Source organism: Vespa mandarinia, chromosome 1, assembly GCF_050613455.1.
Source record: "Vespa mandarinia isolate Hongniang chromosome 1, ASM5061345v1, whole genome shotgun sequence".
In the NCBI taxonomy this organism is placed as follows: Eukaryota; Metazoa; Arthropoda; class Insecta; order Hymenoptera; family Vespidae; genus Vespa; species Vespa mandarinia.
In genome coordinates, this window is record NC_140810.1 from 12,493,318 (window position 1) to 12,520,000 (window position 26,683).

Here is a 26,683-nt window from a genome sequence, read left to right on the forward strand (position 1 = left end):
TATTTTAGTCCAGGCAATGCATGTGAGTATGTCAGCTCTCATCTTCCCTATGGCACATGCTCAATCCTAATTAAATTCTCCTTTAATACTTGTTGAATAAAATGATACTTCAGGTCGATGTGCTTACTTCGAACATATTAAATTAAATTCTTGGCGAAGTTCTTTGTTTCCAAATTATCGTTAAAAGTGGTTACTTCAACTATTTCTGAATTCTAATTCTTAATAATTAGTAATTTGTCTTTGATTTAGAAAGTATACACAAATATAGTCATTGGATAAAGAGCTTTTACAGGTGGCAGATCTTGTTTCTAATCTTTAGTTCTGCCAGCATGTCTCTCGCTTTTCTTTCCAAGTTGCATTTTTTTCAGATTTGATTATAATCTCTAATCCTGTAGTCAATAATTTAGAAGTTTTCACCAACATTTCCTCTTTGATGAGGTAATTAAGGGTAGGTGGAGTTCTAATTTACAACTTCAGATTCTGAATCTGATATCGACATGTAATTCTTTATATTGTTTACGTGGTCTTCTCTTTAGATTTAATATTTTTTTCAATTTTGCAATACTTCTTTTGCATATTGTATCAACGTTTTCTCGTAGATCTTCATTTAATTTTTCAATGAATTTATTCTCTATGAATTTAATTTTGATGTCCACTTTACGAGATTGTTTTTTTTGGACTTGAATATCTTTCTGCTATTAATTCTCAGTATCTTTCTGAAAGACTTCAATGTCTTCTGCAAACGACCCGAGAGATTTCAAAAAGTAACATCTCTCGTTAATTTTACTTTTTTTCTTCTCTATAAATTATCTTTATTTGGCCTTTAAATTCACACTAAAGTCTCATCTTGAATGCGCCAATCTTTTCTCGCAGAACTTCGACAGAATTAACTTTAAAAATTCCCGATAGTACATATTTACTTTATTTCTAATTATTTTGTACTTCATCACAGTACTTTTGGTCCATAATCTATGGAGTAAGATGAACGAAATAATATGGAGTTCAAAGAAACAAACACTGAATGATACTTAACAGCGATTTATTTTGGTACATACATGAAGCAACGAATAAACGGTCGAAATTTTTAATATAATCTGACATAATTATTGATACATTACATTGTTAGATGGTGCCATATCTTGTAAAAATTCTTAGATAAATTGTACAACTTAATCTAGTTCTTAATTAATAATTTTCGCCAGAAGGTACTTACATTCGACTAAAATCGATCCCACTTCTTCCATGATCCTTAGTTAGTTATTAAGTCAATCGAATTCATTATAAAAGAGATACTTATACAAAAAGGAATTATTTTTGATAGTTAATATATAATAGATTTCATAAGCTTAAAAACACAGAGCATTTATTATTTTAAATAAGAGCTTTGTGTATTTATAAGCGGCCACTAATTCGCGCATATATCTACGAGCGCAAGCGCTTACTTTTACGAATACACATACGTCATAACTGGTGACCTCAACGTGATCGAGCATAATCCGCCAAAATCCATCGAAATCTTACAAAATTAAGTAAAGAAATTGGCGATGATGCTGATAACGTATTCCGCAACGAAGAACAGCGAAACCACTAGCGGCATATCGACGCCTCATTATCTGCTAGCACTTGGACTTGAGAGAACTTAGACAGTTCGTTCAACACAGACTTACAGAACAATCCTGACATGCTGGCAGGATTGACACTCAACGCAGCATTCCTTGTAAAATTGTCTGTTTGAAAAGACAATCCCTCGTATGCTTTGCACAGGAGGAATTTGTATTTCCAACAATGCCAAATTCAGGTATGGTATACTGAATTTAGATACGACTATGTGCTTGTTTCATATATCATTAATACACAGGAACACAAATATAAAGCCAATAAGGCGCGATTGATAGACTCGTTAAATGAAAGTACAAAATCCAAATAGAGGAAATGAGAATTGGAGCTAGAGATTTTCAATTTTCTTACAATAGCTAAGAAATCTGGCAGGTAATCAATGGAATGACAATGTACTAAAGATACTATTTATGGAATAACTTCCGGGGAACGTCGGGACAGTATTTGTCATTAGCGAGGTAACAGACTTAAATAAACTAAGACTGCAAACAGATAAAATTGCAAATATTGCTAAGTTGGGTATTGTATTAGGTCAGTCCAAAAGTTCGGACGCATTAGTAGCATGTATGTATGTAGCAAAATGCGCACGAACTTTTGGACTGACCTGATAGATTTTATACAAAGCAATGCAGAATCATTGTCGGTTGCGTATACGGACATGCGTATCGAAGAACTCACAAAAATAGTTCAAGCGTTATTTAAGACACTTAGATACGTCCACCAAAGAAAAATCTCGACACAGTTATTACAAGATTTATGAGGAGGCAACTCTATTAATAATAGGCTTAGTTACTATCATAACAAATTTAATGAAAAATCTTGACAATGCAAGTAACTCTGCTCGTAGAAGATGGCCACTGATAGTTCAGAAAACAAAAAATACAGTCATATGTAGTAACGGAAAAAACAGAAATCGATTGATACCAGATCGAAGAAAGAGTATACAATTTTTAGTAGATACCGGAGTCTAGATATCTACTCTATCGTACCCAAATCCTCACTAAAAAATAAAAATCCACCATCTGAGATGAAGTTATATGCAGCCAATGACACAACAACACTAGAGAAAAACACATTGCTATATAGATTTAGGATTATGCAAACCATTGGAATGGGATTTCCTCGTGGCATATAGCGACTATAGCTATTCTTGGGGGAGAATTTCCTAGAACGTCATAAACTTTTAGCCGACTTAACTAATCGCAAAGTATGTGATTAATTAATAAGTGCGCGAATAATTAAATTGATAGTACCTACAATGGCGACAATAGATGCAACGTCACGATATCTTAAAAAGTTTTTCGGTCTTAATCAAATTGTATCCAAAGAAGAAGCCATCTGCGATGTCCCGTACTACATTATAACAAGATCTATTGCAGAAAGAACACGTCATTTACCATCAATCAAATATAATGTAATGAAAGCATCCTTCGAGCAAATGATGCAAGAAGAAACGTGCCGACTTTATAGTATTTGGGCTGCACCTATAAACCTAGCAACCAACATCAATCTGGTAATGGAGAGTATATGGATACTATCGCATAAATGATACTTAATTGTTACCTATTGTCAATAAAACATTTCAATCTTTTACGAGTTTAATGTGATAACATTTGAATTGTGCTGCTCAATCATATCAAAGACCGATAGACACAGCTTTGCGTGAACTCAAATTGTGTTACGTAGAATTCGTGCAGAAGTTCATACATTGACGATATCATTTCTTTTGTTGATCAGCAATCTCATAAACAACATCTGAAGACAGTACTTGAAAGACTAAAAAAACTTGATTTATCAATTAACTTCTTTAAGTGCACTTTTAGAATAAAAGAAATAGATAATTTAGAATATTTATGAAAACAAATTAAAGCTTTTCAGAAAGAGAGTGAAAGCTATTGTTAATCAGAAAAAGCTAAAAATTAGTACAAAAATTGCAAAGATTTCTTGATATAACCAATTTTTATCATCGCTTCATTAAGAACACCATTTTAAACACAAATTCAACAATGTTTACAGGCTTATTTGCAGAACATGAAAAAGAAAAACAAATGAGAAATTGTATGGATCCCCGAAACTGATCGGATCTTTGAATCTTACAAAAATCTATTAGCCAACGCATCTTTATTGGTATACCTTTTGACCAATGAAACGTTGAATGCAGACGTCTCAGATTATTGTGTAGCAGCAATTGAACAATTTGAAAGCTGTGAAGACATTTCGATTTTTATTCGAAAAAGTTGACGGATATTCAAAAACCTTGAGCATATAATGGAGAGCTTTTAGCTATATTATGGACTCGATATAATGGGCTCTATATATAATGGACTCGAATATTGTAAATACCTAGTAGAAGAACAAAGATTAATTATAAAGACTGATCATATAGCATTATCATCACCTTGATTGCACAGAACAGTCCTCCACCTATATTATTCATGTAACAAATGATCACAAAACCGTAGTGGATATATTTTCTCGCATACAAGCTATCGAATCTTCTGTTATTTCTGTCTTAATCTTACAAAAACTCAAGAAGAGGAAAAGGAGCTGAAGGAATACTTACATTCCTACTTGATGTCTCTACAATTAAAAAAACTCAATATTGCTAATCTTGGAACTCCATTGGAGACAAGGAAAATAACATAGCGAAAGGTAATTTGAATCATAATTATTTAGAAATTTGGCCAATATGATCGGAGTGAATAAAATAGCAACAATAACATCTTCTTACGAATAATCGTTGGTATGGAACATCAAAAACAACTATTAGATGCCATATATTCTCAAATCGGATCTACGTCTTGCTTTTAGTGTTATTCGGCCTGAGAACCAGCATCCAAACCATGACCAAAAGACTGATCTATGACACCATCATTAGGGTTTCCGTCGAATTTATATTCTGTTAACCACACATTTTTTTAGAATTTCGCTCAACGATGCAAAAATTAAGATCATCTCCAGTTTTGCACCATCAACAGAAAAAAGCTTTTATATACGAATTTCTGCACACGTGTATCCATGTATTCATTAGAGTAGACGTAACTGAAAAACTGTTAGAATCTTTATACGAGGGTCCTTACAGAATTGTCGAGTGAATTAATGACAAGATCTATAAAGTCAATATTAAAGAAAGTATTCAAGTAATTTCCCATCAAGAAAAAAACTAGCTTTTTTCAAGCACGCTCTGGCTGATGTCAAGGATGCTGAACCAAAGCAACAAATGCAGCAGTCACGCATTTATACGAATCAAAAAAAATCAGATTTCCAGTTTAAAAATGTAAACCTCTCGGAAAAAGTGAAAAAATTGAACTATTTATTTTAATAACTCCGTAGTTAATAAATTTCACCTAACCGCTCCTAGATTTGATTAAAGTTTATCTCAATTCTTCCTTCTTGATCTTTAGTTAATAAGTCAAGTTTGAGACAAAAGAGATACTAATACAAAAAGAAAGTACCAGTGATAGATAATGTATAATAAGGAGATTTCATAAGTTTAAACACACAGAGCATGCAGTATTTAAAATAAAATCTTTGTGTATTCATGATCAGTCACTAATTAATATTGCGCATATATATTTACGAACGTAAACGTTTACTTTTACAAACAGATGCCGACTGCCATAATCTGCGGCGGAATAGTCTAATTCCACTAGAACTGGACAAAAGTACATGCACTAGTATCGTGCCAACTGTTGAAAACAACAACCAATTGACTAAATTGCGGAATTGCCAACATCACTTTTTCGAATACGCTCTCGCCAAACGCACATTTTTTCTACTTCCTACCGGATCGATTATATCGTATCGTATATCGATTATATGTATACTCGTTATAATCATATTAGTTATTATTTTGAATATCTTTATTGCACAAAACGTTTTTTTTTCTATTTTAAATTGGCAACGTCACAAATTTGCGGCAGTCAAACTACAGCTATAATCAATTCCTCAAAGTAATAAAATTAGACACAACGGTGATATATGCTATAAGCGACTTAAGGATTACCTTTGTTCGTCCAAAAAAATTTGAATGTGACTACACAACAACTACTTATGCATAACTTTCATTTTTCTTTAGCTTATATATATATATATATTTTATCTTGTAAGAATACCAAAAACTGTATATATGTATCAAATATATTATAATAGATAGATTAGAAAATCTACACAGCATCTTTTATTAGTAGAAACGGAAATCTTACAAAACATGTACTCTATTCTACTCAGTAACATTGCTACTAGACATTACGTTTTCTTGAAAGTTTCCAAACACTTTATGAAAACAATAAAATTCGATGAGATTCTAAGAAACATAAGATGATCGTGTTAATGTATTATACATATATAAGTCTTAGTTTAAGTGCTTTATTTTCCATTTGCATCAATTGAAACGATATCATCAGAGACTGCGCAGTGAAACATTCGAAACATTTTTTATATAATATTTCAATATTTACTCTAGTTTTTTTTTTTAAGTTTATATTGTTCTCTTTTTTTACATTTATATTAAATTTTAGTAGTCCATATTTAGTAAATCTGATCCATATATATCAATCTTAAGAATAAAATTATACAAAAAGAAAGTTGAACCACTAGATCCTAAAGTTCTAAAGTTACAGAACTAATAATTAAATAACATCAACAAAATTCACCATCGAGCTAACTTACTTAAAAAACAGTATGGTGAACGGATTAATTACCTAAAACAAAATAAACTAAAATATAAAATGAACATTTTTCCAAATTTGTTTAAAAAAATTAATTTAAAACAATAAGAAAAAATCAACTAAATAAATAAACATGAAATTTATTACATTATATAGATACTATTAGAAAGAAATTATTTTTTAACATTTTTTCATTCAAACTTCATCTCGATATTTTTCATGGTTCAAAAGATATATGAAAATGTTACTAAAATTCTCTATTCGGCCCACTGTGCTCTGCCATGTTAGTTTAAGAAGAATCTGATTCTTAAACTCTAATATTCGAAATAATTAGATATACATATAATATATTTTTTCATATTGCTAATATATAAAAATATCGTATATCAATGTATATTTTACCTAATATACATACAAACAAAATGGAATATATATCATATACGATCAGTGTTCGTAACTCACAGTTAGTTAGAAGGCTTTGATCCTTTTAACGTGAATGCTGACTTCATACATTATAAAAACAAAAATGCAATACACTCAAGGATTGATTTCCAAAAAATCAAATGAAAATTCTCGGGAAACCGAACACGTGTTTTTCGGACATTCTGCTTCTGCGTCAGTTACGCTTTCATTGATAAGCATTACAAAATCCCAAAGATATGTCTTATATAATGGCACCTATGATTCAGAATTTTTCTCATATTTGATATAGAAACATTCGTTCAAGGTCAAGCAATGTCAAATAACCGATCTCACCAGTGGTTTTGTTTATCGCTAAAAAAATATAAGTTTGGAAAATAGTTCTCCTTTCCTTGTTCTTCAACCTTTCAGGAAGCAACACCGAACATACCATCAGTCACGTAAGACTTTTCAAAACCTAATCCGTTTTAATTACTTGTATTTCACGGTCTATAGTTAGTCATTATAACTTATTTAAGATCACAAGTAACGTTCTTAGCATCCATCTCTTATAATCTACTGAAGAATATTTAATATATTTCTAAAGCTTCTTTATTCCTCAAATCTTGGCCTTACAAACCGAACATGCAAATTTAACTTCACGCCTCATGTGCCGCATCCTTAATAACATCTTTCTGTCGGGACTTCAGAATATTGGTCGTTTGAATTTACATCCCATTGCTAACAATCAATAACGTATTTACAGTAGCTAAAAAAGGGTTTCTAAAAATAAACCGATGCTAATTGATGCTTACCGATGTAAATAGCATACGAATAAATATAAATAAATATAGAATAATATTATACTCCATTGCACCCATAATATATTATTATTTTATTGAAAGGCTTATGAAAGAGATGAGTAAGCCAACGAATGATATAAAAGATGCAGGTAAAAGAATAAATATTAAATATAATATGAAGTAAGAATAAACTCTGAAAATATAGATAAGCAGAATGAAAGATGAACAAAAATATGTGTGTTGGCGAACAATTGCAAAGTACTATTCAGAGCTGGAAAAACACATTTTCTACATATTGCAGTTAATTAAATCATATTTTATCATTTTCAATTCAAAATCTAATCATTATTTTTAATTGCTAATATTATTGTTTTGAGACAAGGAGATCCTAGTTAAAGTAAATAGACATGCAAAATGTACATTATAAAAAAATATATAAAGAAATAAACCACTAGTGAGTAAATAGTGAGGATTTATTTCTACTCGTGTTGGCCAAGAATGTATTAAAAATTTAGATATTACTAGTAATACATGTCGGCTTGAACTTTTCGTTTTCCACATGATAAATACTGGAGGAATATGAATTATTTCATTCTATATTTAAGAAGTTCAACGGTGGCCTTAAAACACTCATTTACGTTGTAGGTCGAAATTGAAGTAAGTTAATTCATAGTAAGTTGAAAACGAGGTGATCGATTGGTATAGATGTACGATAGAAAAAATATGCAAAGTGCTTAGATGTTACACAATTTCCACCGCGCATTTGCTTTATACGACCTCATATGTAATTTCGGACATAAGAAGAATTTAATAAATCTAATAAATTTTCTTGTTAATTAAATTACAATGAACCGTTATATTTGAACTGATATATGCAAATTAAATGAGATATTTCAAATCGGCCATTGCCGTAGTACGTTGTTGAAGACGTTCAAGCGGCAATCAAATTAGTTACGAGAAAACGTTACCGTCGGAAAATGACATTGCGCGAATAATTTATCATATTCAAATGAATCGATAGTACTGTCAGATTGTTTGAAGTGCATTTTCAAAGTTTTTTTTAATAAATCAATTTCTTTTTATTCAATATAGATTTAATTTACTGAGAAGGAAATAGAAGTTTTCAGTCATTTTTATCAATTATATTATCACATAAACGCAGAAATACTATATGTTTGCAAATTTCTATTTTGTAATTATATTTTTATAATTGATTTTTATTAATTACGTACATTATTTAATTGTATGTTAAATAAGATAATATTGAATAATAAAAATGCAAAAGAGTATAAATAATAATAAATTTTATATAGAAAAGTCTTCTCAAATTCGAGAATTCAAGTAAACTCTCGCGCGGCATATTTTGAACTGGTATTTTTCTCGTTGCGCAAGCCTCTTATTTGTTATCTTAGATCTAAGGAAGGAGCTGACCGGCATGTAATGAAAATCTACGAAATGGTCGCGTCTGCGCATCGGCTCTTGTCATCGCAACAGTGATTTATAACGTGATCCTATCCAGTCAGGAAATATTGTGATTCTGCTCCTTCGCTTTAACAATGCGCTTTCTTCTAAACTTTTTCAACTCTTTATTCTCTACTCTTACTGTTTCTTTTGCTTTCTTTTTCTTCTTGTCTTCTTATAAAAAGATCTCTTTATTTTCGTTTTTTAAGAAAAACCATTTACTTAGAACTTTAACAACACATGGATCTTTTATAAAATTTTTCAAGACATTTAAAGGAAGAACAATCTCTCATTCGTAGATCGCGAAACGGAATTTCGATCTATGTAAATAGTTGAGGATTGTATGTGGTATGCGCGAGCACACGTGACAGTCAAAAGAGATTCCGAAGACGGTAGAAAACTAATGCGGCTGAAAAAAGGATTGCCAGTCACGAAGTACAGAACGTCACGCGTTATAAATCAATGAGAAGACAATTTCACGGGAATCTACGATAGCTACGTGACCGTGCGATCGATCGAATGGACTCTAATTAATCGAAATGTCGATTTTTCGAACGTTCCACTATATCTCCTTCTTCGTTCTCATTTTGTCTCTCTCTTTCTCTTTCTGTTGGACTGCTTCATGGCGCTTTCAGGAAGAAACAAGATCTCATTTAATGGTCTTCAAAGCTAACGACTTCTTTGACAAGAAAACGTTCCGGATATTTTTTTTATTTATACATATAGCGTTTAATAAGAGGTTTCCTCGTTCCAGGAATGAAAGATTAATCGACCGCTATCGTTTTCAATAAAATAACGTTCATTACTATAACTAGAATGAATCCTGCCATTTCATATATTTCATTTCGTATTGGTCAGCTCTTTTCTCTGGCATGAAATAACAAACAAGAGACTTCCCTGACAAGCAAATTATCGTCTACGGATACGAAGTGCGGGTTTTTGCTTAAATTTTCAAATTTAATAAAGCTTTCTATAAAAAATTGATTTCAAACATAACCAGAACACATGACAAAAATTGGGCCGTAAGGTGGTTTGGACCAAAATTTTTCTCTTTTCGGGTAATTGCTTCAAATTATTTTTTTTTTTTCTTTATTGATAAACAAAAATATAAAAAATTTTTACAGAAACAAGAAAGATAATAATATCACTAACAGTGTGTTAGTGAGACTTACGATTCTAACAAATTTTCACGGTCTGACTAGTAAGTAATTTTAATTCCATTTAATACTAAAAACCCAATTTAATTTAAGATTAGATATTATAATTGAAAATAAAAAAAACTATATACATATATCTAATAAGTCTAAAATTATTGCTATAAAATCTATTGCTTAAGAATGAGAAGAGATGACATTGTATAACGAAAGAAGTAAAGAGGAAATGAAGGAGAAAGAAAAACATAAATAAAATAAAAAATGGATTAAATTCCAGTTATCCACATGAAGACTGGGATGTTATCTACTTATCAATGAAATGGATACGTTTTCATATCTTTAATCTTCGATTAAAGTTGATTCTTATAATATTATTATTTGTCTAATATATATTTTTGTGACTCAATACTATATCATTTTTGTATATATATAAACATATTATTAACGTTATGCGTATTTTTGGGAAATGATTTTACCTTAATTTTTTTATGTTATTTTTGTATTTGTTTTTTTTTTTATTTATATCTGTCAGGTTCAAAATATACTGTATGTATTTTGATAGATAGAAATATAAATCAGTTCATTTGATTTAAACTGTGTGTATTTGCCCAATGATTTTCAATGATAAGTTCTAATAAAAATAAATCTATTCTAATTGTACGAGATTCTTTGTATATTTTTGTTGTTGTGTAGTTTGATTTCAATGTTCTGTATCTACATATTTTAATAAACTTTTAAGTATTTTCTTTCGAATGTTCCAATTTTGTCCATCGTGCTGGTGCTAATGTTTAAACCATGTTTACCACAGGGTGGTTTAAGTTTTTGGTATAAAAGAATTTGTTATATATCATTAATGTATTTTATGCATTTTGTATCTTTGCTTCGACATGATGTTGTGTTGTGACATATGTCTAGTTTAACTTGAAATATATATGTTCTCCTACGAACTACGTTTTTACATTGTCGATGGATAGCTTCGAAGATTTATGAGAACGGCAGGAAGTGAAATGCAAAGAGAAGAATAATTGGTTGTTCGGTTATTCGAAAATTAAACGCAACCGATCATTTCCGTTAAAACTGTAATAATAAATGACGTCAAGAGCCGGGTATCCTAGCGATGCTGTGACGCGCAAGGCACGAGTGTAGTGTTGTCCTTGCGGCCGATGTACGTGTAGAATTTATCAGAATAATACGTTCGTAACCGTTATATTCTGTTATACTCGTACCTTAACTCTTTGAGTGCCAGAAATATTTTGCATTAAAGTCAATCGTTATTTTTAGTACTCTTCGACATATTGAACAATATGATTGTAACAGTGCATAGAATTATTTCTAAATCGCAAACAATTTTTGCTTATCAAGTTCATTATAACTAATTTGACGCGAGCGCTTTTGGCATTTTCAATTCATGTTTGTTGTTTACATTTGATTTTAATTATTGTTTGTTTACATTTGATATTTAAGTCACTCATTTAAGCTCGAACCAATTAGATTAAAATTTTTTATTAGCGAAAATTATAAGTCCCTAATGAAATATATTATTAGAGTCTATCACTAATAAAATGCATCACTATAGAAAATATGTAATTTATATCGCTGAAGATAATGTATAATTATTTTTATTTTTTTTCATATCTAAATTAGCTGTAATGGTGCGAAGGGATATTTAAAATAGAATAAATTCTTAGTATTGATTTTATTGAAAAATAATTGGTTGCGATTCCTTCAACTTTTCCAACCATACTCTCTTGATAGTGTTCGTTAGGAACTATCTGACGACTAAAATCCAAAAGCCTGCAATTTTTTGTTTTGTGTCAACTTTCGGCTACAACATGATTTTTTCATTTTTTGAAATTGATTTTGTCATATGAGTGTGCGTTGAAAATTTTGTTAAATGTACATTCTTAAAAAAATTATCTATTATATATTTCTAGAATTTATTTTTTCTTCTAATGGTAATTTTATCATTACCGGATTGTTGTTTTTAGTATAGATCAGTAGATCATTCATAAATGCAAACGCATAATGATTTTTGATAGCTTTCAGATCATACATTTGTAATAAGTTACTCATAAAGATATTAAATAAAATGGGTGAATTTACTTTTTTTTTACCCTGTGGTAATCTATTTGGTATTGCAAATGATGCGTCTGATTTTGTACTTCTGATTGCAATATACATTTTTTTTTCGTGAAGCATGCTTTAAATCATTTTAGTTAAATGTTATAGAAACTGATTTTTTATTTATTTAAAGAATAAAATTTTCAATCAGATTGTCAAAGAATTCTTTAAGTTGATTAACTTTTAACTCACTTTAAGATACTTAAGTCCTCAGATTAACTTGTAAGTGCTACAGAAGATAATTGCAAATGTTTTTTATTGTTTAAAGATGGTCATATAAACAAGTTCTATCTATCGAGCTGGAATATAAATTTTTGTTCGAAAGACATTGTAGTTGTACCGTGAGAGATTGTTGCACATGTTTACATACATGATTCGTAAAAATAGAGATAAACGTAGTCAACCAATGTAGTAGCCAACATGGCAACCAGCATGGCAGCTGAAGAAAATATGTGGGGAGTTTTGTCTCGAAGTATGAAAAGTTTGTTTCAAAGTGCAGTTGTGTGCATATAGACTGAAAGTGATCTAATATGCGAAAACGATATCAAGGATTGTGTGAAGACACATGAGTGAAAAAGAGAAAGGAAATCGAAGGAAAGAGAATGATATTAAAGATAGATAGATGTAAAATTTTCCTTGGAAAAGGTAAAAAAAAGTGGAGGATAGAGATGATGGTTGAAAGTTAGGGATGCAGATGGAGGATATTGGGTACAAAATGCTGACTGGTAGCATCCCGTAGCAGAATTTCTTGAAGGACATTTGGAACCATACAATGAAACCGAAGCAACGAGAAAAGATAGAGAAAAGGATTCAAAAGCAAAAGAAACGAAAATGTAGCACATGAACTTCCATATCCCGTTTCTTATTTTTAATTGCATATTTATATTTCTTTGTTGTTTTTTTTTTTCTAAATCAACATTAATGAACTTGAAGAGCAAACAATGAAAAAAAAAAACAATTACATAAGCAAATATACTGAAAATGTCTTACATCTACAATAATTTATAAAATAGTTTCTTAGTTAATTACAATAGGTAGATAAAATTTGAAATTAAAAAGTCAATTTTTTAATCAATAAAAGTATTCATGTTATATGATTCATTCTACATAATTATCATTTACTTCAATTAAATAAAACGAACCGTGCGTCTTCAGTCATCTTCATATATTATTGTAAAATTTCTCCTTATTTTGATATTTGATTCGTCATATTTGATATTATATTAAAATTTTCTTCTATGTAAGTACATTATGAGAAACAACAATCTACAAGAAGCATTATTCGTTCGATTGATAATTGATCGACATGTAACCACTAACAATTCGTTTACTGTAAATACAGCTGCTTTCGGATGGTATTTAATAGATGGATACAATATTCTCAATTGATAAATCGCATATTCAAGAGTTGTTGAATGATCATCATATTTCACTTCCGATTCTTTAGGTGGCGCTTTTGTATAAATGCAATGTGGGGACTTGTAATATTCCAAATATATGAAGAGTGTTCGAAAATAAGTTTTTTTAACAAAATAAATTATATTTATTAACTACAATAATTATAATAATACTTTCTTTCTTTAGACAATTAAACCATTCTTTATCGATTCACCGATATCACTAGATAATTCTCTTTTTAACTAAAAAAATATCTCTCGCTTGGTATTGGCGAGTCAGCTGACTAATCGGGTTGCAGCATTTTAGATAGATTCCCGAAGCATCAAAACAGTATGAAAATGCAATCTACGAATCGCGATTGTAAGATCGATGGAGATTAATGAAGAATATTTGAATGTGTTTTGTAAAATATTGAACTAATATGTTAATAAAATAAAGGGCATTCAAAATTCTCAAAATTCTATAAGGATGTAAAATGTAAGCATAAGGAAATTGAACAATTTGGATCGAGTATTAAACGTAACCCTTCTACATTTGTCCATAAAATTAAAACGTAATGTCCAAAAATTTTTGTCTTCTGGACAACCTATGACAAGTCATCATAGAGTACGCGCTTTAGTTTTAAATTAAACAACAAAAACAAATAAGGTTATGTGTTCACGGTATTTGCTTAGAGAAATGAGTAATCATGATCATTATTATATGTTTGATAACTTTAAAAATAAAGTTTAATTAAGAAAAAAAAAAAAGAAAATACTAACCCAATACCTTAGTTAAAAATGATATATTTTACAACATGAAATATTTGTTAAATATAAATGATTGTGATGCATATCTAAATAGATTTCATATTAATGTAAAATCCGTAATTCAGTACAAAATTGTTAGTAAATTATAAAAGAGAAGCTTATTTATTGTATGGTGAAATGGCAAATTTCATTACATTTCTATACTAAACCTTTGTAAATGGGAGGAAATATTTTCTCGTTTGCTATTGGTTGAGTTTTACGTTTTAGATAGACTGTGTTTCATGAATTATTTATTTTACATCTTAAGTTTATTCTTGCAGAATTTTGTATGATAGCCTTAAGCGAAAACTCAATAAAATGATTTTGGAACTTATAGTCTTGTTTTTTTGATAAATACAATATGATCTGATTCAAACGAGTAGAACCTCTATGAATTTCAACAAAGTTTAATTTTACTGAAATGTGTATTGTTCATCATTTTATGACATATCGTAAATAGAAAAGATATTTTTCGATTATTCGCATCAGAATACATAATCAGATAAAATAGTTCTATTGATAATTGGTTAATATAAATGTCTCTACCTTATGCTTATTCAATGATGACTATGACTTCACCTGGCATTCGTTGATTTCATAAAAATTTAGATGCGATTGTACTTCAATATGGCGAATCGCGACAAAGGACGCAATAAGTGGGGAGGATTTTCACAAGGTACTTTAAGAGAAATAACATTTTCACGGGATTGTGCCAAAATTATATGGTGATTTTGTAAGCCAAATTCATAAATAAATAGTTATAGGGCCTGTGAATCTTCAGCAATTTCCGCTGGATAAACCTATAAAGCTAACCTCAACCAAACAAGCTAACCTAAAAATACAGAAGGCATTGTAATATGTAGTAGTTTACAAACATTTATTTCTGCTAAAATAAAACGCGCTAATATCTTTAATTATTTGTAAAGTATATCTCGTTGCTATATAAGTGCTTTGAGTTTACGTGAATTATGTAATGATTTTTCAATATTCAAATATTAATTTCTAATTACTGTCAAGGATGTCAACAGGCCTTACTATGTATCGTATTATTATTGTATCCTATCGCTAGTATTTTTATCTTAAAACTTGCACGTAAATATAAATGTTTTACAATAGGAATATGAATTCTAAAGATGATAATGCAATTACAAAGAATTCAGTTCATTTTCTATAATAAATGGAATGTTTATACTATGAACTAATATATTTGATTATAATAATCATTCTAAGTAAATTTTTAAACAATATCAATCAATTTGTTTGCTACTTACTATATGTATCTAATAAAATACCGAATTATTACAGATATATAACGTTACATTATAATAAATAATATTTTCTTATTTGTATTGTATAGTTAAAAGTTAGTTGCTTACAACTAAAATTAATAATCATCAGTACATATTTTAGTAAATTTTGATAATGTACTGTATATTTTCAGATAGTATACAAAGTTCCACATTGGAAAAAGAAAGATCAGTAGGAATGCGTGGAGGGTGCAATAGAGCACCACAAGCTTTGTATAGACCAGGGAGTGGTCCACTTCGAAAATCAGAAAAGTCTGCTGATGACTTCGATCATGAAAATAATTCACAAATAAAATCAAAACCAACATCCGTCCAACATCGTTTAAAGCAATCACAGTCCAATAGATGCAGTCAAATGTACCACAGTCCACCATCATCTTATGCAGAAAATCTAAATGAGAAATTGAATGATATGCATATTAATCTTAAAAATGATGATAATAGTGATCAAGCACAAGATTCTTTTAAAAGTAACTATGGTGGAGATCTAAGAAGAAAAAGCAGGAAACCAGAACAGCAACTGTACGTACCTAAGAAAGTGAAGGAAGCATTGGCTGAACAGGATGTAGCAAATAGGTGATCTTTATTATTATCAGTATAAAGCTAGCATTTGTTTAGGAAAAGGGTAATTAATGGAAATTATTAGTATATAGAAAAGGATTATGTTGATTTTTGATATCTACATATATAATGGAATATAAATCAAACATACAAATTTAAGTATAATTCTAAGCGTGATACATTTTTTATTGCTTTTAAAATGTCAGATTATACCTTTTATTTTACATTAAACTTCTTTCTGCATTATTAGGTTTGATCGTGATCATGAAAGAGAGGAAAGTGAAGATTGCGATTCTCATTCCAATCGTAGTTATAAAGGTCATAGACATCGTAATCGTTCAGGTGGTTGCAGTGGAAGAGATGAACATGGCAAACGATTTTTGGGTAATCGTAGAAATCGTCATACTAATGAAAATGAAGAGAGTTGGAGATCAGATTCTCCATTATCTACTAAAAATTATGGTAATAGACGAGATAATCCACGAGAAATTAGACAGGTTAGGAAATTTATAATTTGTTCCTCTGCTATATTGTAATTACTTAGAATTACTATATTAGATTTTACTTAATTGTAGTCCAAATATTTGTTATAATTAGGGTTCAGAACCTCTTTTTGTAACACCGAACAACCCAAATGATTTTTCTCGCACTCGAGATACACGTAGTGTGGAACCTGCTGGACATCCTGAAAAATTTCAGGGTAAACCACCTTCAGGCAAAAAAAGTGGTTCTAGCAAATTGGACTCTTTACCACCACGTTTGCAAAAGAAATATTTGATCGATAATGGTTTAGCACTACCTAACAGTTCTTTTTCTTCTACAATTGAAGAGTCTTGGAATGGCACAACTGTAATGTTTCAAATAAACTCAATATATTTATTAGATAATTTTATAGATAATTTCTTTTAATTATTAGTATTACTTCATGTTTTATGATATACCATAATAGGGTTCATCAGTTTATTATCCACCTGCAATTCAACATTCACAAACTATGCAAAACTTGCCACCTTCTGGTCCATTACCACCTCAACCTTGTTGGTCTAATACTGTACCTGTACGAAGTAGGGGTAGAGGTAGACTTAGACCAGAAGAAATAGAAGGTCCAACTAATGTGTTTAGACCTGTTACTCCGGATCAGTATTCGGCTCCAAGTTCAAGATCTCATACTCCCAGTCAGGAATATACAAATAGGTGAAGTATTATTCATAAAATACTGATATGTCAACATGATTTTGTAATATTTCTTCTATTTAAAAAAAAAAAATATATATATATGTATGTATGTATATATGTGTATATGTATATATGTATATATGAATAATAACAATTAATAGGTCTTATGATCGTCGTGGTAGTAATAGTACTATGTATACAAGCATGGAAAGTTTAAGTCGTGCTGATAGTGTAATGTTGCCACCACCAATGTCTATTATATCTAGTTCAAATAGATGTCAGATTTCATCTGAAGAACAACATCATAGTGCATCGCCTCCAATTTCTTCACAGCATCGTACTTATAATACGTAAGATTCAAGCCAAGTTAATTAGAATACAGAGCTTTATTTTATTATAGCTAAATTATAAATCCTTTTTCTTATAAAGACAAAGAGTAAACAATTCAAATGAAGGTAAATCTATGGAAAAACAACGTAATCAACAAATATTAAGTCCATCAAAAAGTGAATCATTTAGTATGTTACCTGATATGGCATCAGAACGCACTCTTGTAAGTATCAAGCTGAGCTGGTAATCTAGTTTAAATAATTTATATTATACAGAAATTATTTCAATATGTATTTACAGGATTGGAGTGAAGAAGTTGAATTAAATGAGAAATTAGAAGCACAATACCTGAGCCGTAGTTCGTCTGTACAAAGTTTACACGAAAGTGTAAGTTTATCTGGATCTCAATCAAAAAGAGAGAGTCACAAGCGAGGAAAAAAAAAGCGTGATAAGAAACCTGCAGTTGATCAGTAAATAGATACTAATGCATAGTTACTATTTGACTTTGCATTATTTAGTAAATTATTTTTTGTTTATATCCTTTTAATAATATAACTATTTTACATTTTTTTAAGGAACAATAGTTCAGAAAAAACACGTGTAAATAGTCGTGATCGTCAAAATAATCAGCAAAATAGAGAAAATGACAGTTATAACAATAATCAGAAAAATAGCAATAATAACAAAAGATATGATCATAGAAGACATCGTAATATAATTCAACGTAGTCGTGAATCTAGTAAGGACAGAAATTATCGTAGTAGCAGTCGACATTACGAAGAACTGCATAGACCAAGGTGAATAATATTAATTATTTTACGATATTCTCCTTATACATATGTCCACATACACATAAAAGTATGCAATGCATTTTTAAATTTGCCCGATTTAGACCAGCAGATCGGCATTTAGATGAAAATTGGAGAACTGGACGGAAAATGTCTGTGTGCGATTCGGATGAGGGAAGACAAACTCCTAAAGTATCTTCTCACACTATCCCTACTCCATTATCAAATGCAAATTCAAATACAACAATACGACAAGTATCCCCTACAGGATATACAAATATTCAAGCACCAGGGGTTTTAGTTTTACCAGAAACCAATCAATCGCCACCTAGCCATACTGTTTCTCGACAAGGAATTCAACAACAAAGAATATTGTTTGATCCTAATAATCCCAATAAGCCTATAGTTGTTACTTCTCCTGGTAGTAGAGCTATTTCGCAAAGGTAATTACATTATGATTTCGATATTTCTATGGTTAAATGACTGTTATCATAAATTTATCATATTTAATCTCAGAGAGAATCAAACGTCATCTCAAACTACCAGTATTCCTGTATTTCAATCTCATACGGGTATAGCATCTTATCATAATAATTTTCATGGAGCACCATTAGATGGAGTACCTTCGTCCTATACGACAGATCAATTTGGCAATATGAGACCTTCTTGGTATGATCCTTGTTCAGAAAGGTAAGTTATAGCAAACACGAATCAATATATTTTTATTTTAAATAATTTTAATATTTATGTGATAATATTTTGGTGTGATTAACAGTTTCCGGTCTACAAAAAATCCTTGCCTTTTGCTGGACATAGGCCGAGCAGACTTAGAGTTACAATGGATGTTAAGTTCTGGTGGTTTCACAACAAATTGGGAGAGGGTGTCCTATATAAGACACTTTCTTCAGGATAGTTTGCAAACATTGCTTAAGACTGATATCAAGTTCTGCCAAGCCGAGAATGTTGAACAACACTTTTGGAAAATATTGTTTTATAATATGATAGAAATATTAAGAAAAGGAATGTCCAAAGAGAACCCAGAAAGCAAAGAGTATTACAAAAAAACGATGCTAAGTATAATTGACGAGGGTACTATATACTTGGAAAATTTAATTACAGTACTTGAAAATACATATGACTTCAAGATACAAGCATTTCTTGCATCATCCACGCTACCTAAAGGTCTTGGAATTTTAGGTTTAGCTTTAGTGAGCGCACAAAAAATATTTCTTTTTCTGGGTGATTTAGCAAGGTACAGAGAACAAGCAAATGAAACTACAAATTACGGAAAATCAAGGCAGTATGTATATAAGTGTTATTTAATATTTATAAAAGATATACAAGTGCAAGGTTTGATTTTTTTCTAATTTATTTATTTAAAGGTGGTATTCAAAAGCACAACAAATCAATCCAAAGAATGGAAGACCTTATAATCAACTTGCTTTATTGGCACATTATGCCGTATGTAACATTATACGATATGATAGAATAAAAATTATAACTTTGCTTCTATTTAATTTTATATTTTTTTTTTTTCCAGAAACGAAAATTGGATGCAGTATATTACTATATGCGATCGCTTATGGCATCTAATCCTTTTCATTCTGCTAGGGAAAGTTTGCTAGCACTTTTTGATGAAAATAGAAAAAAGGTATGGTCATAAGACATTTAAAACATGTTTCGTATTGTTTGTGATGATACTAACGTCAATATTTTAATTTTGTTTTGCTGCCAGTATCTACATTATGTAAGTAAATTTCGATACTTGGTGTGAGTCCCTAAATATCATACATTACCACGGCCAGAGCTTTAGTAGATATTTTCATTCTACAACTTCTTTTTTTGTGCACTTTCCAGTTTTTATGCGAATATTTCTATGCACTACCGACAACTTTCATTTGTAGAATAATAATTTATTCGAAAAGAAATTTATTCGGAAAGAAATTATAAGAAGTATATTCGTAAGAATATCTGGAGTACTTAAACTTGTAGTAGATTTGAGGTGCAATGGTCTAATGCACTTTTCTTTTCTTTTTTCACAAAACAATTCATGTATCTTTTTTAGTTGCTGCTGCACTACGACACAACATCGGCATGCATCCTTCTTCTAGTCGTAGGAAGCTATTATTTAATTAAAAGATACAAGTAGTTAACAGTAAGACTATTTATTAAGTTTTACTTAGGAAGTTACAATATTTGTATCTTTTAAAAGTTTGTAATTGAGAGATTAAGATTTCTAATTAAAAAAAAAAATATTTATTTTTTACTACTCCTCATTTATTATCTTTCAATTACAAGATGCATCACATTGTTCATAACTTGAATTAACGAAACAAAACTTACGTACTTATGATTAATGCAATTTTAACAGTACGAATCTACGGAACGTAAACGCAAGGAAGAGAGAGAATGGAAGGAAAGAGCCAGGATGAAAGAAAAAGAAGGAGCAAATAGCATTGGAGGAGGATTAAGACGAGAAATATGGATTCATCCAGGTGGCAAAAGAGTTAGGCGTACAACTACGGCAGCTAGTACTACTGATTCAAGATTGGCACAAAGTGATTTAGAAGAATTAGCACAATTGACGAGTGTTGAAGTAAGTTAATAAATATATTGAATTATTATTATTAATTTTGTTATTTTAATTTATTAATTGTTCAAATACTACTTACGTAATTTTGTAGTTTAATAAAACACAATTGCATATAATTATCACTAAAAAATATATATAATAAAAATATCAATTTACAATAAAAATGTTTATTTTGTTAACAGGTGAATAAACGTTTTGTTACATCCTATCTCCATGTGCATGGGAAGTTGATCACCAAAATAGGGTAAGTATTATCAACATTTATATATCTATTTTATATCCAAATTATAGTTTGTTAGTATTTCTCTTGGTCTTTATTTATTAGTTGGACCGGAAAGTAATATCGTTTCTGCGCATGTCGATATTTGATTGTGATTAAAAATAAAAACTTGTTAAAAATTTATTCGTTTGAATTTAATTTAAGAAAGCGACATTACTTTCCGGTCCACCTAATAAATATGGAGAAGTATCTTAAAGATATCTATTATTTGCGTGTGTGTGTGTGTGTGTGTTGCGTGCGTGTTTTTATTTTCTCAAATAGAAGTAACGGGATAGTCGACAAAAAATTATTCATAATAAATTTATTCACAAAAGACTTAACAGGTTAGAATGTTGAATAGTTTAAAGATACATTTGCAAATTTACGTAAATGAAATACACAGGATTTCAAAGACTAAATAGATTGTTCAGTTAACAGCCAACGCGCGTCAGCATATGTGATATGAAACTTCTTGCATATATATTTTACTTTAAGATATTTTCTCAAATAGATGAATGAGTTAGTTATTATAACTGTTAGGTGTTAGAATGCAAATATTCGTAGAGAGATAAAAGAAATGTTTTAGTACTGCTTGAAGAAACACCAGATAATTTGTTTTCTGCTATTATCAAGTTCAAGGAATTATGGACTTGGTCGTTTTAAATATTAGTTTTTGTAGACATTTAAAATAGGAGTATAAACTATAATGTACATACTAATGACATATAGATCTACGAATGGTTATTCGATAAATTATTGTTCGATAGTAGCATACGTTAGATCAATAAAGATAATGTTTAAGCGATATTCTACTATGCAATAAGGAGGAATTTATGTTTCATAGAATCACCCAAGTTAAACTTGGCTATAATTTATCATTTGTTATAGCATAGAATTATATTACCCATTGCCTCACGGTAATAACTGTTCCAAAGGATTTCGATTCTAGTTTATATCGATAATTTATCAACAAAATTAGGAAATCGCAAAAAAATTATTTTACTTCAATGAATAGGTATCTCATGTTCTAACGATTCTTTATTATTTTGTTGATGTAGTGACGTAACTTCTTTTGTGTAGAGTTCAACATACCATATCGGATAAAGGGTTCCGAGTTCCCGGGACAGTCTCGCAAGCTCGTGACAAAGGATGTATGTATTTAGACTCGGTAGATGATCATAGAAACAGTTACTTGTTTTGTGTAATTACGTTCTAAAAGAAATTATAGAAGTTAATACGAAAAATAAAAAGAAATAAAAATTAGTGGTGTAGATGTGATAACATTTCTATGAAATTTGGAAATGAATATTCGTTAAATTTTCAAATAGAACTCGATTCGGGAAAAATTTTCATCGCTGGATTATCGAGCATTGACCTTAATTTTTTGAGTTTACTTTCACTTCATTTTATTACACGTTACATTCTTGTTATGATCTTGCACTTGAAAATGTGTTCTTTCTCAGGAAGCCTCTCATTGCATAAGGATATTCTTTCTATACGATTACATAAGTGTTTAATTCCTCGTTGAATTGATTTTATTCTATTACTATTTCTCAATTTAATTTGCTAAATTTGTTTTTTCACTTTCTAAAGTTTCGAATTATGTCTGGGTTGCATTATCTTCTTTCGTCAAAGAGGAAGACTTTCGTTTCTTATATTTTTTATTATCGTACAAATGAAGATGATGATTTAGATTAATAAAATACTTCAAGTTCATGATATTAAGAGCAGGTGCGGAGCGATAACTTGCAAGTTGTATTCAAGGAGTATATTTTAGTTGCGGTTGAAGGGCCTATAGCGATCATATATGCCAAAGATGAAAAGGGCTGGCGTGTGAGCCCTTCCTTTGGTAGTTGTTCGATGGTGCGCTTGACTGCCTGCCCGACTGCCCGATATTTGCATCTCGTAAAGACTGTGTAGGTTAGTCCTTTTCTCTTTCCTCTATTCACTTACGACATATCGAATAACAGAATAACGAAAAGTCAGCTTCTTGCTTCCATCTCTCTTTCCCTCTCTTCCGCATGTTTACTGGATGTGACGTTCGCAATAAGCTATATTCAGTACCTTTTGTTCGGTAGCCACCTTGCCGACTACTACTAACCGATCAACCCAACCGTCGTCTCATCGACGAGTATTCAGATGCACTTGACGTTCTGATAAAGATGTCTCTCTCAGTCGGCGTGAAATTGGAAACCCTTTGAATATGCGTACGGACAAAGATCTCGTTGATTCCCTGGTCTATTGCTTCGAATCGACCAGTTCAAATTAATTCGTATCGGAGAGAGAGGAATATCGCCGACATGTCGAACAATGTCGTAACGAGAATGGTAATCATCGTTATATCGGTAATCGAAGAATGCAAGTACATACATACATGCAGTTCAACCGTCTGAAAATTGTTAATAACAGCGGACTTGTCAGGAAAGTGTTAATTGATGATCTCCTCCTGGCGCCAGGACTCGATTATCCCGACAAAAACGTTTTTGCCAAGGTTGTCGGATAATCGTGTAGTCTAACCTTGTGCCCGCAGACTATATCTTTTTTTACCTTAGATAGAGCGACGTCATTCCCGTCAACAGGGTAACCTTTTTTATTATTTACAAAGTGAAACACTCTCAACTCTTTTATTCGATATTTATTTTTAAGTTGAATTCCCTTAGGTATAGACGAGAGTATGCTTAACTTCTTTAACCTATGCTTGCTAGCTGAGTAGTATCGAATGAACATTTCGTTGTAAATTAAAAAGTATCGTTTGGTTTTATACGAGAGATACTAAAATACGAGAATCTTACTCGTTTTCGTTACCTCTTGTGGCAGCTGATATTCCGCGATATATCAAGATATAATAGCGATTGCTTTCTACCAACTAGCAAACGTTATCGCGTCTATACACTACGATCTATAAGTTACAGGATGCTTATTTTTTTGTGAGATGCATTTTACATATTTAAGAATTTATATATAATCTCAGCTTTGTTTAAACAGTAATTTTAAGGCTGCATATGCACTATTGACCAATCATCGGTGACCAGATCGATAGATCACAAAACTAGATGATCAAATTTGACAACTCGAATTTGTCAGTATCATAATGTCTGGTCTTAGTGGCGAATTTACTTATAAACAGTGGAGGTAGTTGTCTCGGCCCCTTGGAGACTATATTCACCAATGTCTGGTCTCAATTTTTGTAGAGAAATTGCTTGTAATACGAACGCGTGGATTTAATTCAATGTTGTCCCAAAAGTTTTTTTCGTTATCTACATGCAGCTGCTTTATCTGGCAGTGTTTAAAAATAAAAGCAATTTTATTTTATAATATTTCACTGGTTGCAGCAATCAGCGAGTCATACGAGCAATCCACGGACGACTCGTTTAGTCGCTATGTTTTTTGGTCGTTCGTCGATTTGGTTGCCGGAGACTGATCGATAATATGTATGCAGTCTTAGATACACATTTGACATATCTACTATTTATCGATATTGATCTATATACTAAAAATAAATATCAAACTATGCTTGATATACATTTTTGAATAAACCAGGAATGGAGATCCTTAGTGAGATTGACCGAATCTCAGGGTTCTATTAGCAAGAGAATAAGGGTTGGTTAGTTCCAACGTAACATCCTGGGCGGCGTTTCCTTTCTTGTTAGTAACTTTACTCATGGTATGATCAGCAACTGGAACGGACAAGCGGAGGAACGTAGACGAAGTTTTCAATTTACTCGGAAGGCTCCGCACGCTCGCTCACAACATAATTGGTTCTACGATCAGGAAGTAAAGAAAGAAGAGGGAGTAGGAAGAAGAGAGAAGGAGGATAAGGAGGAGGAGGTGGTTTGCTCCCGCGACCTGTAGAATACACTTACGATCTATAATTGGAATTGTTACTGAACTGGTGCCATTGGTTAGGCGGTTGTTACCATGTTGTACGTGCATCGTATGGACTTACCTACAGGTCTCTTTGCGGTCGAGAAAGAGAGAGGTAGAAAGAATATATATGTGCAAGTGGAAACGTGGAAAGAAGCGGGTGGCTTTCCGCGCTCGATCACTACATGCTCTTCGTTCGCATCTCACCAGCTTTTGCCGTGTCCATCCATTGCTGCTGTTATTACTGCTGTTATCGTAATAGATTTGATTCATTACCGGTTGGTCGACTGTGTTTCATTGTGTTGGGATTTTTTTCGCTCGACGTTTTTATAAGGTTCATTTGCAAGACAATCTTCTTCGTGTATTGTCAAAAAAGGTTGTATTATGGTTAGGTATCTTTACGAGGATCTATTTAAGTTAATAGAGAAAAATAGAATTATCAAAAATTTTCTTATTAAGCGCATATATTAGAAAAGAAGAAAATGAAATGGTTGAAATCATTCGTTGCGAATACATGCAAGATGGATTCTCTTATTCGCGCTACTCGAGGAAGAGCGAAAGGAGTTGAAAAAAGAAAGAGGGAGATAAAAAGGCAAAAAGAACGGCAGAGTGAAGAACCGAACGAAAGAGACAGTGCGCGTGCGCGTTACATATACAGACACAGGAAGTTAAGGAGTACGAGTGTAAGCTACGGCATAAGGCCTCGGCTGGTAACACACATAGCTTTCTGATGGTCGTTTACCCGCAGCCGTCGTGTGACGACCCCGCCCGCTTCAAGGACACCCTCGGACACCGCAGCCGGACCAGTACCCGAGCGTCTTCAACGAACGACCGCGCTATGCATCTTCCTATAAGACCATCTGAATTTCTCTTCACCATTCGACAGACTTTGATCGACTTCATCGAATTATTTTATTTATCGAATTGATTCTGTTGTGAACGTTACATCTTTTGATACAGAGGCATGTGTATTCCTTTTCGAGTCTACTTAAGCTATCAAGTAAAAATATTTTGTAACTTTTAGTATCTAGGTATAGGAAAGTTTCATCCTAGTATACTTAGGCTGTTAAGGTGATTTTGTATAAATCGATGCATATATTTAGATACTTTTCTCGAGAACATAGATACATGTTAGGAAAAAAACTTGAAAATGTTAGGAAAAATGAATATTTTAAATGAAATGCTGGATCATCGTTAACTTTAGTAGTACAGTAGTTGTTTTTCTATTTTCGAAGAGAAAACACTCTAGAATAAAAATCATAGATAAAATAAAAAATACTTTATGACAATTAAATAAAATTTAATTCATGATTTTCATATTTTTTGTTTGAAAATAATTTATTGTTCATATAGGATTTTAATATCTAGAAATATTCTTATATTTTTCCATATGT

General features: G+C 31.1%; 1 protein-coding gene across 5 annotated transcripts in view; it reads left to right on the forward strand.

The window, feature by feature from the left end:
- The first annotated feature begins 14,942 nt into the window (after positions 1-14,942).
- Positions 14,943-26,683, forward strand: part of LOC118445764 (telomerase-binding protein EST1A) — a 130,737-nt gene continuing 118,996 nt past the window's right edge. For 2 of the 5 annotated variants that reach the window (XM_035875634.2, XM_085654924.1), the window contains exons 1-16: positions 14,943-15,087; positions 15,853-16,294; positions 16,530-16,776; positions 16,877-17,128; positions 17,229-17,473; positions 17,617-17,805; positions 17,885-18,008; positions 18,086-18,255; positions 18,361-18,582; positions 18,678-19,016; positions 19,090-19,263; positions 19,349-19,873; positions 19,956-20,034; positions 20,114-20,224; positions 20,945-21,169; positions 21,349-21,410. In XM_035875634.2, coding sequence (XP_035731527.2) covers positions 15,021-15,087; positions 15,853-16,294; positions 16,530-16,776; positions 16,877-17,128; positions 17,229-17,473; positions 17,617-17,805; positions 17,885-18,008; positions 18,086-18,255; positions 18,361-18,582; positions 18,678-19,016; positions 19,090-19,263; positions 19,349-19,873; positions 19,956-20,034; positions 20,114-20,224; positions 20,945-21,169; positions 21,349-21,410 — 3,473 coding nt within the window. In that variant the 5' untranslated portion in view covers positions 14,943-15,020. The other 3 variants (XM_085654927.1, XM_085654935.1, XM_085654932.1) reach the window with 3 other exon arrangements.